This window comes from Sinocyclocheilus rhinocerous, unplaced genomic scaffold, assembly GCF_001515625.1.
Source record: "Sinocyclocheilus rhinocerous isolate Xijiao unplaced genomic scaffold, SAMN03320098_v1.1 scaffold1131, whole genome shotgun sequence".
Classification (NCBI taxonomy): domain Eukaryota; kingdom Metazoa; phylum Chordata; class Actinopteri; order Cypriniformes; family Cyprinidae; genus Sinocyclocheilus; species Sinocyclocheilus rhinocerous.
The window spans coordinates 923,121-935,582 of record NW_015638568.1 but is presented as its reverse complement, the minus strand read 5'-3'; the positions used below and the strand labels follow the sequence as shown (position 1 = coordinate 935,582).

Below are 12,462 nucleotides of genomic sequence, written 5' to 3'. Positions count from 1 at the left end.
TCTCTCTCTCTCTCTCTCTCTCTCTCTCTCTCTCTCTCTCCACACCCCTCACTCTCTCACCACTACTGGCTGAAATTGACTGCTCTCCCAGGGAGACAGGAAGCGGCCCTCACATTTTTTCCGCATTCAAACAATAATAGGAGAGAACGTTAGGTATTAAGCAGTGGCTACATGTACCTGGCCTCATGCCCCGCGACAATGCACCGTTTCAATCATTTAGTCTTATTCCACCAATTTGTTCCCCAATTCTGCTCTCTCTCTCTCTCTCTCTCTCTCTCTCTCTCTCTCTCTCTCCACACCCCTCACTCTCTCACCACTACTGGCTGAAATTGACTGCTCTCCCAGGGAGACAGGAAGCGGCCCTCACATTTTTTCCGCATTCAAACAATAATAGGAGAGAACGTTAGGTATTATTTTAGCAGTGGCTTGCTGCTTTATCTCCCCCAAACATAGTTTCCTCTCCGTCTGAGCACCGCTTCCTCTCCTCCTAATGTCATTAGAGCGAGTGAGTGGGAGGTTGTGTGTGTGTGTGTGAGTGAGAGAGAATAAGCCCTTTAGTGGACTGAATGTTTGGTCTTCAGTTGTGACTTGAAATATTGAGAGAGAGAGAGAGCTGCTGTTTGAGAGGGGAAGTGGGGGGGGGGAGTGTTTGTCTGATAATTTTTTCCTGGACTAGGAATCTGGTCAGAGCCTCAGGCTGCCTCATGACAGCTAAATGACCGCCAACCTTCACTCATATGAGCGTTGAAGCCATTAGGGTCCTGATAAAGACTGACCACTCACAGCAGACACAGACCTCAGGGTTGTCCTTTGACTTGAAGCATCTACCGATGGATTAGACTTGAACTTCACCTTGGATTGGATTCATCTCAGAATATTTCTCTTATACTGTGAGAACATCTGGAGTTGTCTGAAGTGTTGTGAGTAACTCAAGACATTTTGTACTGTGTAGAAAACCTTAAGTGGAAGTCAAACCAGCTATAGTTTCAGCCTGGTTAACTGGGTTTCTGTTTCTGTTTGATCAGATCTTATTCTAGGAGACCCGATTTCAGCCATAACTGAATTTTTACATGAAGTTTCTGTGTTTTGCCTTTAGATAGCTGTATTTATGGAGCCTCAGATCAGCTTGGTGTTAAGGTTTAATGTTTTAGATTAGATTGTAAGTTTTATTGGATGAGGATGACAATAGTTACGAGCTGTCTTGAGAAATCTTGAATTTCCTGAGAATGCAGAAGTGATTGTAATGAAATATTAATTACATTTATTGTTCATGTGTTTTTGAACGAGACATATTTTGATTTTGACGTGCCTCTGTGTTGACGTTTTTCCTTCATTTTTTTTTAGCCTCTCTTTACGAAATGTCATGTGTGGCAAATTCTGGCAGTATCATGTTTGTGTCAATTTGTTGTATTACACTGAATATTCTTCTGCTTGCTTACAATAACCACACTCTGAGAACTGCCATTAAATACCTAAATTAAGTCAGTACAGATATCGCTATTTGCTTTAGAAGTGTTTTGAATTTATATACACTAACATTCAAAAGTTTGATGTCAATAAGATTTTTTTAAGATTACTTTTATTCAGCAGGGAAGCATTAAATTGATCAAAAGTAACAGTAAAAACATGTATAATGTTACAGAATATTTCTATTTCAAATAAATGCTGAGCTTTCTATTCAGAAAAATTATTTTTTTTGTGGTTCAATGTGACATTGAAGACTGAAGTAATAACTGCTGAAAATTTAGATTTGACATGACAGGTTTGAAATATAAACATCACGTTTTAAAATATATTATAGGAAACTGTTATTTTAAATTGTAAAATATATTCCACAATATTACTGTTATAACTGTATTTTTGATTAAATAAATGTAACCTTGGTTGAGCGTATGAGACTTCTTTCAAAAACAAAAAAAGCTTACCGACCCAAACATTTTTTTTTTGAATAGTAGTGTATAATGTCTCCTGTCCTTTGTTTTAACAAAAGTTTATTTCCTATATATTGCACTTTTGGATATTTTTCACTCGCTTATTTTCTTACCTGGCCTTTCGTGGAAACACTTAAATTATTATTAATTAAATAATAAGCCCTTAAAAACCATAGTTCCCTCAGGATTGTTATTGCCATCTGGAATGTTTGGGAATACTGTACTCCTGTCAGTGGGAATAATGGGATGTACCTGGAATCTGGGCCTTGTTCCATTAATGCTGCTAAATTAATTGGCCGTTATTTTGCTGTAGATACCTTAGAAAGAACCAAACTCAGCCATTTCAGACTGAATGGCAGGTATGAAATAGTTCCAAATGACGAATCCAAACATATTTCCCTTGATTCCTGTTTGTTTATCAAGACTGACACTGCTTTGGAGTATAGAGTCTTTTCCTCACTCTTGAATGCTGTGATTTCCTGAATGTGGTTTTCTTTTTGTCAGTAATTAGTACTTAGGAATATTAGGGTGATGTTATGACTTCATGTTCGCTTATGTCTCTGTTCTTTGCGCAGGCGCAGTGTGCCATTGATCCGGCCCCACTCTTGGCACCTGGCGAAGCTGTCAGAGGCACCCTGCACTACGGGCACTGGTGACCCCTCAGATGGCCCCCCGGCTATGCAGCTCCACTTCACACCTCTCAGTGTACCGTGGCACTCAGGAGGTGACAATAGGTTGGTATAATAGTCGTCATACAGATGATGTATTTAAGTAAACATACCTTTCTCTGTATAATGATTCGTTTCTTTTTAGCATTTCAGTGTTGCAATGTTCAGTGTAACGTGCATTATACTAATAGCTTTAACAGATCTTCGTGTGTCGACGGGAGAGAGAGATAGATCTCATTGTTGAATTAGGGAATTTTGCTTCCAGCAAATTTCACAAGGAAAACAATCAGAGAGGAAGCTGGTGATCTCACATCTTATGTCAACATGTGGCTCACCGGATGCCACCACTATTTTCAGACGTATGACTCAGACATTCTTCACAGATCACCAGCAAAGTGACCAAAAACACACAAGAAAACCTGCAGTACAAAACATAGCATTGACCTGAGGGACTAATCGTTAACTTTCAACTTCAACATTAATGTTTGTTTTGGGGGGACTTGTTCTTTGCTGTCTTTCCGCTGAAACTGTGAAACCTAATCATAACACCTGTAACACAAAATGAAAAGGCCTACATAATTATCAAATTAAAATAAAATATTTATAAAACTAATAATCTGAGATAGACACAAATAGTTAGCACATACAGATTTATGTTTGTTTATTTATGCTGAGTGTCTATTTATTTTAGCTGATGGAAAATGAGGCTTACAATAGGTCTACACTGTTGTTAGTTCTTTTTAGTTTTTTTTTTTTATTATTGAATGTAGTTCTTTTTAGTTTTTTTTATTGAATAGAATAATCTAATTGTGATTTCAAAATACTTCCTTAAAGTCAATGCCATCTTGCATTATAAATGTGGCAAGAGACACTTTGTAGACTTTTTAGGAAGCTTTTGCTACAGGAATTTTACAAGCCAAATGCAAATTTAAAAACAGTACTTCATAATTTGATATTGAAATTCCAAGTTGGCATTAAATAGTGTACATTTTTTTGGTACTTTTTGTAGGCAATCTTTGAAATCCTTATGGTGATTGTCACATCATCCAACTTGGTTCACTTCTGTTTTGTTGTGCAGTGAGCTGTCCATGCAGTGGGGCCATATCTCCAGGCACTACAGCACAGACCGCAGTAGCTCAATAGGAAGTATGGAGAGTCTGGAGAATCCTCCCAGCCAGGGTTACTATGACAGTCAGCTCTCTCCCATTGATCCTGTCATCTTCAACAACAAACGTGACTCCGCTTACAGCTCATTCTCAGCCAGCTCAAACACATCCGATTACACTGTCCCTGTCAAGCCTGAGGATACCAACTCTATGGACAGTCTTCTCCAGGGTTTTGGTTCTTCCTGCAGGTATCCAAACAGAGGCCAACATTGTGCCCCCAGTGGCCATGGAAACCAGCAGGAAGAGCGTGGACACTCCAAGAAACTGTCTGACAGAACTGAGGCTAAAGTCCGACCATCGTCCTATAGTTGTGAGGAGGAACACTGTGTGCCACCGCAGCCACCCATGAGGAAGGACAGTTTTAGGGCTACTAGAGGCCAAACAACAGATAAACGCTGTGTGTCTGCTCCTGTAGGCATCCCAAGTGTAACCAGCTGCATGGTTGAAGATCAATCCCAAATCCAGGAAGTTTTGACTGGCAATGTTTATTTGAATGGAACACAAGACAGTGAGCAAGAACGTAAAGGATGCACCATTGAACCTTATTACACCTTCAACTCTAAGAGAGACTCTGATGGAGATATCAAGGCAACTGACCATGAGAAAAAACACTTGGAGAACAATTCAGAAACTGTGGTGGTGTCTACACCTTCTCTTAGTTCCTTTTCACAAAGGAATAGGGATGAGAACTTTGATACCCAACTCGAACCAGAACGTAATATCCAGTCAGCAATGCACAGACACAGTGTACCTGAGAAACTTCTAGCTTCTCAGCTGTGTATGATGGATTTTTCAGGCGACAAAAGGGATAATCGTGCATCTCCAACTTGTCAGTGGTCACAGTCACCTCTTTATCTGAGTGATACTAGTCCAAATACAGCCCAGGGCAAGTGGGGAGCAAGTAGATGTTCCACACCTGGTTCGGTGGCAACTTCCAAACTTGAGGATCCTAGGTTAGAAGAGGATCCTCTTGATTCTGGACAGAATCTCTGGGGGCAGCCTATTAATGTCTCTGGAATTCCCATGGAGAATGGATTCTCCACCGCTAACTCTCAGACCAGTGAGAAGAACTTTGGGTCTGTAGGTGCTGGCATGTGTGTGGACACTCACCTGAATGAGAACGGAGGAGAAGTGAGGGTAGACGATGGCAGCATCACAAAGCAGTCGCAGAAACGGCAGTTCCGTAGCAGCAAGTCGCGTCGTAGAAGTGAGCGTTTTGCAACAAACCTCAGAAATGAGATCCAGAGGAAGAAGGCCCAGCTGCAGAAGAGTAGAAACCCATGTGGTGAGGAGACTGTGGAAGAAGAGGTTGCAGATCTCAACATGGAGGCAGTAGCTCCTCCAGAGTTCCATCAACCCAGAGCCCAAACCTTGTCAAGTCCTCTTACCAATCCTCCAACTGCCTCCATGCAAATATCCAAACAGACTCAACAAGTTATTGATACAACCCAAGTTGAGGAACATTCCAGATCCAGGGCTGTGCGCTTCCAGGCATCTCAGACCCAAACCCAGATCCCTCAACATGCCAGACAAATGTGTGTGCATGTGGTGGAGGACATAGTACCTGCAGGTAAACAACAGCGATGGCTTTGGACACCAGAATACAAGCTTCAACCGGAAGCAGAGCCCTCTGAGAGTAAGAGAAATGAGGCAACTGAACAGAAGTGGTCTGGAAAAATGGGATCAACAAGAGGGAGGACAGGTTCCTCCAGTAGTCGTTTAGGTCGATCGGATGAGTGTGATATCCCTCCCTTTGCAGACCGCAGGAGGTTTTTTGAAGAGACTAGCAGGAAGTTGAGTCAGTCTGTAACAAACTTGTCAAGCCTGACAAGTCGAAATCAGAGACTAGAGAAGCCGGGTAGACCGAACCATTTATCCTCACCTGAACCTCTTGAAATGGCCACTAACCTGGGCCGGAGGAGGTTTTCGTATCAAGATGTGCCCTACGTCAACTCACTGGACACTGGGAGACAGTTTATGAGTACCCAACAAGACCAAGAAAAATTGAGGGAGAGGCTGAGAGAGAGAGAGCAGGAGAAAGAAAGAGAGCAAGAGAGATTCAAGGAGAAAGAGAAACTTAGAGAACAAGAGAGGGAGAAGGAAAGATTAAGGAAAGAGAGGGAAATAGAGCAACAAAGGGTGAAGGACTGGGAGGAGAGGCAAAGACTACTGCAGAGAGAACAAGAAAGGGAATTTAGGAGAGAAACTCTTCATTCTGAACACAATATGAGTAGCGACACAGTTCCTCAGTCTTTATCTCACGACGCCTGTCAGAAACAGCCGCCCAGTCCTCAGGTTCCTGCCTCTCTGCAGTCCTCTGAGCATTTCTATAGCAACAGTACCACCAACATCCAAAAGCCTTGCTCAGCGTTCCACCCAGTGACCACTCAGCACAATCAGTATGATGACTACAATGTAAATCCACCCTACAAGGCCAGGAGCTACACCCCAGCTGAGGTAAGACTAGGAATTGAGCATTGTCCATCGTCTAAAACAGGGATTGTTTTACAGATTTTCTGAGCACCACTATAACAAACATAATTGCAATATACTACATTAGTGTTGGCATAGTTTCGCTATTTACCCGCCTATAAATACTTTGCCATGACTTGGGTTTTATTGTGCCACTGTATTGTCCAGCAGACAGTACTGTCATGGACCCACAGGGGTCTGCTGAATCATATTTGGGGCAAAAACATTAGGCAGCTGTATGTCTTTAGTCAAGTGATTCTTGTAAGAAAATGTAACGGGGATTAGCCACAAAACAGTACTTTAAGTAAGTGTTGGGGGAATACCGTATGGATGCAAACATCTTAGTATGCAGTATGCACTATATATATCTTTACAACATAGAGACATTTGTTACTGAATTATTTATGTGAGTAAGAGTAAAGCTTTCCTCCTGCACTTCACCCTCATAAATTCATAATGAATAGCCTGTACATTAGCTTATAATGAATAGCTTGAACATTAATACAGATGGAAATCAAACATCGCTGCTTGATTATATGTAAGAGGGTGTGATTTCCTTTATTGTGGTTATTTACAGTTCTAGGCTCTTAGGAGCTAAACGATGAGTCCTTACAAAATGGCTTTGTGAAGCCATTGAACCACTTTTGATTTCAGTTAAATAGTTTTGAATTGAAAATGCCTTATTGTGAATGAGAGGGATTTGTGATTTAGTTCCTAAGCATTCATTTTAAAATGCACTGAGCCAGGAGGGTACTTCTGTTATCTGTAAAATATTATATATCTTCTTTGTGCATTGATCTTTATGCACACTGTTGGAATTGAATAAGGATGAAACTGTTTATTCTCTATTTGAGCTGTTATTTTAAGACTCTTTGGTATAGTGCCATGTAGATGGGAATGAGACTGTTTTCAGTCTTTAGTGCAGACTTATTTTAATATTAGCATTCATGAAGGATATTTTGAAATTGGGCTTCTTCAGAGTCCCAAAAGGCCAAATGTTGGCCAGAACTGTACAAAAACATAAATTGGCTCTAATACAACAGGACGATTGAATATGTATTCTATCTCAAGTCACTGGTCTCAATGCATGTCCTTTGGTTTTTAAAAGTGTTCTAAGAGTTTCATCTTAAAACATGAATTGATAGTCTAACTGATCTCTGGGCCATTTTTAGTCCTTTATTAATCCTTGAGGGCAAATTCAGGTGAATTCGAGAGGGTATTTTCCTTTTAGTGGAATCAAGCCCATGTCCTCTGGATGAGAATCAGAGATACTATTCACTGTACTGACTCCCCTTACAGTTCTCAGAACAGAATGTTTTTGAACACTATCAATTATTTTGGCAGTTATCAGATATTATGCTCATGGTGAGCTTTTAAAAATCTGGGCTATAGACGGTTGGCACAACAGCAGTGGGAATGAAACTGAATTTGTATGGTTATTTAAGAGCAAAAGCTCCTTTAGTGTACCTCTATAGCAGTGTTTCCTAACCTTTCTTTAGTCGCGGCACCCTTTGAAAATTGTAACAAATTTGTGGCACCCTACAAAATTTATTTTGTCACAATATTTGAATTTCTAACTTCGATATGATACTTTGAAAAGTATAGATATTCGGTATAGCAGGGAAGAACTGCATAATATACTGTCTGTCATACAGATATTTTTAATATTATAAAAAAAATGTGTCCATCAATGGTGGCAATCAGTAGGCTAATTATCTCCACTGCAGTGGTCAATCTAATGAAAAGACCAATTTATATGACAGATTTTAATGTAGGCTTTTGTTCATATATAAACATTGTGAGGTTAAGAGATTTTTTTTTTTTTTTTTACCAATTATCCAAATAATGTTTAATCCTAGAAAGCTTTTAGTTTTTTTAGTGGTAGGGTTGGGTAAAAACCTACTACACTAAATTATTATTTTTTTTTTTTCGGTTCATTTTATTAAATTATATTTTATTTTTTGTTTAATTTATATTTAATATTTAAATATATGGCAAATATATTTTACAGGCCCACCCTGTGCAGGAACAAGCAAAAAAACTAAACAGAAATTTCAGCTTAACAGAGAGGTAAGGTTTCTGCTTTTAACTCTCAATAGATTAACTTACTCTTATTGTCATATTTTGCATGTTTTACTTATTTACCTATGGTTATTGACAAACCATTACTTATTAGAAGTATAGCATAACATTTCTTATTCCACAGGGACTACTCAAGGTGTAGGAGAGACTCCAAGACAGGAGAGGGTGCTGCTGTTCCTAGCTTCAGGGGTCAAGGTGGCAACAGCATGACAGGTGGCCGCACTGAAGAGCATCTTTTTTCACCCCTTAGAAACCGTGCTATGTCAGAAAATGACATTCGTGTGGACACACACAATTTTCATAATCACACCAATGTCACACCAAGCAGAATGCGTGCGTCCACTCTTAGTGACCTGGATGAGAATGGAGTATGTGTAGGTGAAGTAAAGAAGAAAAAAGGGCCTCCGCCGCCTCGTCCACCGCCCCCAAAATGGGATCAATTCCACAAGAGACAGGCATCCCAACATAACCTCTTCTCCTCCCCGCCACTTTATTCCTCTCCCTCTTCCTCTTCCTCTCCACCTCGACCACAGCCGTGCACATCCCAGCCGCCCAGTGTGTCTGAAATGACACGTCAGCGCTCCTATAGTCTTCCTCCGAGGGAGGTCTCAGAGAGCCATCACTGCTGCAGTCAGGAGTACACGGCGGCTCCCCCCAGCCCTGCTTTTACACGTCGGGCCTTTAAACCTGTAGCCCTGCCCCCAAGAGAGAGAGACATGAGGAGGGAACTTCATCAAACTTTGCCGCAGCCTGAACCATTCACAAGGTAAAACATACCTTCCAAAACACACGTATGACATACAAGACTTATTCATGGTATTCGCGTTGATTTCATAACAAACCATTTTCAAAAAAACTTTAACGACTGCTATAAATGTGTGGGGTGTAACCATTAAATAAAAAGTAAAAACATGTTATCTTAACAGTTTGAATACATGAAAGAACACATTTCCATCATTAATTTACAAAAATGTTTTTAAATATATTTCCAAGTAAAAAGTATTCTTACAAAAATCATTAATTATTTCCTGGTTTTTATTCTGTATGTTGATAGGACCAGAATACTTAATCAGTAAAAATAATAATACAAGATTATGGCAAACTACTAAAGTTGAGTTTTTTTTTTCTTCATTATGATACCAAGACACTTGTATCATACTGAATTTTGAATTTTTATCAAAATTTTACCAATGTTGAAAATAGTTGTGCTGCTAAATGTTTTTGTGGAAACGGTTGTACATTTTTTTCAGGATTCTTTGATGAATAGAACGTTCAAAAGAACAGCACTTATTTTAAATAGAATTGTAACATTATAATTGTTTAAACTGTTAGTTTTGATCAATTTCATGCATCCTTACTGAAAAAAATAAACAACTTACTGACCCTAAACTTTTGAATGGTAGTGAATGAATTACATTTTTAATGTACTTTTGAATAAATTCCCCTCATGTCTGCCCTATTTTAGAATACCTGTCCATAATGCTGCAGTGTCAGATGAGCCTAGAGTCACACTGGTGAAGCCCGTCTTTTTTGAACATCGAGCTGAGTGGGACCGGTCCAGTCCTCATTACCCTGCACTGGGCACTACCAGGCCTCTTGAAGTCCCAGAGAACAGTTTGTCATCTGTACCCGTGTGTCCAGAATCCTACTTCTCCATGAACAACTCCCACTTGCTGCCCCATCAAGCAGGCTTCCCTGGAACAGCCCACAAAAAGCAGATTATTTCATCCCGCAGTCCCAGCAGTATTGAAGATGGAAACCAGCCCCTGGAGACAGACATAGATGAGATCTGTGAGAATGAGCGGTTAGGAGAAATTGACAGGAGGGAAGGAGAGGACAGGATGGAGCTGCAGGGTTTTGCTCGACCAGTTATGGTGCTGGAGACAGACATTGACAACATGCCTGAGGAAGGGGCTCCATCAGCGAGAAACATTAGAGGGCCGAGGGGTGCTTTGGTGGACTCCATTCTAGAGGATGATTATGGTTTATCTAGGAAAGAGCTGATAGGAGAGTTATTTCCACACAGTGTAAATACAGAGACGGGTGGAGAGAGCTGGAGAGGAGGCCACCCAATCAGTGGAGGAACGCTAGAGAGGTACGGCAATCTAATACTATTTCAGTCTTTCTGCTTCGAATTTTCATGTTTATTTAATGTGTTACTTGCCATTTTTACTAGCACTTTCTGAGTGAAAATTGTTTCAAAGTAAATTGTACATGAATTTTCAGTGTATTCTATTCTGTTATATCAGAAAGACTGTTACAGCCCCTCCACCTTCACCTCTATTATTTTGCTTCTGAATTATTCATGACTCTTTCCTAGGCCCTCTAGACTGGGAATATCCATGGCACAAGTTTCACGATCAACCTGTTATGACACGTCAGCTGACAACCCGCAACTTCTTGCCAGGATTCGAGAGATCTCAGACAGGAAAGAGGAGGAGGAAGAGCTCAATTATAAGGTGAAAGATTCAGAAAATGTATGGCTCGCTTATTTCATGCTTTGTAATTTATTCCTATGATATGCATTTTCAGTAGCCGTTACTTCAGTCTTCAGTGTCACATGACCTTTCAGAAATCATTCTAATATGCTGATTTGGTGCTCAAGGAAATTTTTTTATTATTATCAATGTTGAAAATAGTTGTGCTGCTTAATTTTTTTGTGGAAACGCGATACTTTTTTTCAGGATTCTTTGATGAATAGAAAGTTGAAAAGAACTGCATTTATTTTAAATAGGAATTAATTTTTTTGATTAAAGGATTCCATTTTTTTAAATAAATAAATAAAACGTACTGACCCCAAACTTTTGAATGGTAGTGTATGTGTGTGTGTGTATATATATATATATATATATATATATACACTGAACAAAATTATAAACGCAACACTTTTGTTTTTGCCCCCATTTTTCATGAGCTGAACTCAAAGATCTAAGACTTTTTCTATGTACACAAAAGGCCTATTTCTCTCAAATATTGTTCACAAATCTGTCTAAATCTGTGTTAGTGAGCACTTCTCCTTTGCCGAGATAATCCATCCACCTCACAGGTGTGGCATATCAAGGTGCCTTAGGCTGGCCACAATAAAAGGCCACTCTAAAATGTGCAGTTTTACAGTATGACGCTAATATCGTTATCTTTATAGTTATCGCTCTTGGTGTGAACGGGGCTTAAGGCACACCTGTGCAATAATCATGTTGTCTAATCAGCATCTTGATATGCCTCACCTGTGAGGTGGATGGATTATCTTGGCAAAGGAGAAGTGCTCACTAACACAGATTTAGACAGATTTGTGAACAATATTTGAGAGAGATAGGCCTTTTGTGTACATAGAAAAAGTCTTAGATCTTTGAGTTCAGCTCATGAAAAATGGGGGCAAAAACAAAAGTGTTGCGTTTATAATTTTGTTCAGTGTATATGCCACTTCTCATAGTAAATGTTTACACTTACAGAAGCAGCTGATGGAGAGCCTTCGTAAAAAGCTGGGTGTCCTTCGTGAGGCACAGAGGGGCCTGCAAGAGGATATTCGTGCCAACACTCAGCTGGGAGAGGAGGTGGAGAGCCTGGTTCTCGCTATCTGCAAGCCCAATGAGGTGGACAAGTACCGTATGTTCATTGGTGACCTAGACAAGGTGACCAGCCTGCTGTTGTCTCTTTCTGGGAGACTGATCCGAGTAGAAAGTGCCTTGGACTGTGTGGACCCAGAGACTGGCCACCACGGGAGGGTGAGGCTATATGTAGTCGCAAAACGTAATCTATATTATTGCCCAGCGATATATTAAAAGTTGGATATATAATACATCCAACCAGGGGTGTAGCCATCATTTCAGAAGTGAGGGGGACCAGAAGAGACTTCTTTAAAAACATTAAAAATCTTACTGTTCAAAAACTGTTGACTGGCAGTGTATGGCAGTGTATAGGCAACTTGAATTTTTCTCTAATTTCTAGCTTTTAATTGCCTTAGAAATCAGATAACTGCTGGACAATAACCAATAATAATGATTTGTTTATATACTACAAACACTTTTTTATCACATAATAAGGCAAAATAGTTTCTATACTGTAATAAATGCTATGTCGTTTATTTATTACCTGGAGATGACTTGACAAACACAAACAAACCATATATTGTGTATTGTCGCAATC

At 39.8% G+C, this 12,462-nt stretch overlaps 1 protein-coding gene across 3 annotated transcripts in view; it reads left to right on the top strand.

Moving 5' to 3' along the window:
• LOC107749816 (protein Shroom4-like) overlaps nucleotides 1-12,462 on the top strand; it is a 51,443-nt gene that overhangs the window by 36,415 nt on the left and 2,566 nt on the right. For 2 of the 3 annotated variants that reach the window (XM_016565002.1, XM_016565003.1), the window contains exons 3-9: nucleotides 2,507-2,665; nucleotides 3,678-6,222; nucleotides 8,249-8,307; nucleotides 8,444-9,085; nucleotides 9,785-10,414; nucleotides 10,640-10,778; nucleotides 11,769-12,041. In XM_016565002.1, the coding sequence (XP_016420488.1) occupies nucleotides 2,507-2,665; nucleotides 3,678-6,222; nucleotides 8,249-8,307; nucleotides 8,444-9,085; nucleotides 9,785-10,414; nucleotides 10,640-10,778; nucleotides 11,769-12,041 (4,447 nt within the window). Of the gene's footprint in view, nucleotides 1-596; nucleotides 921-2,506; nucleotides 2,666-3,677; nucleotides 6,223-8,248; nucleotides 8,308-8,443; nucleotides 9,086-9,784; nucleotides 10,415-10,639; nucleotides 10,779-11,768; nucleotides 12,042-12,462 lie in introns of those variants that run through there. The other variant, XM_016565004.1, reaches the window with a different exon arrangement.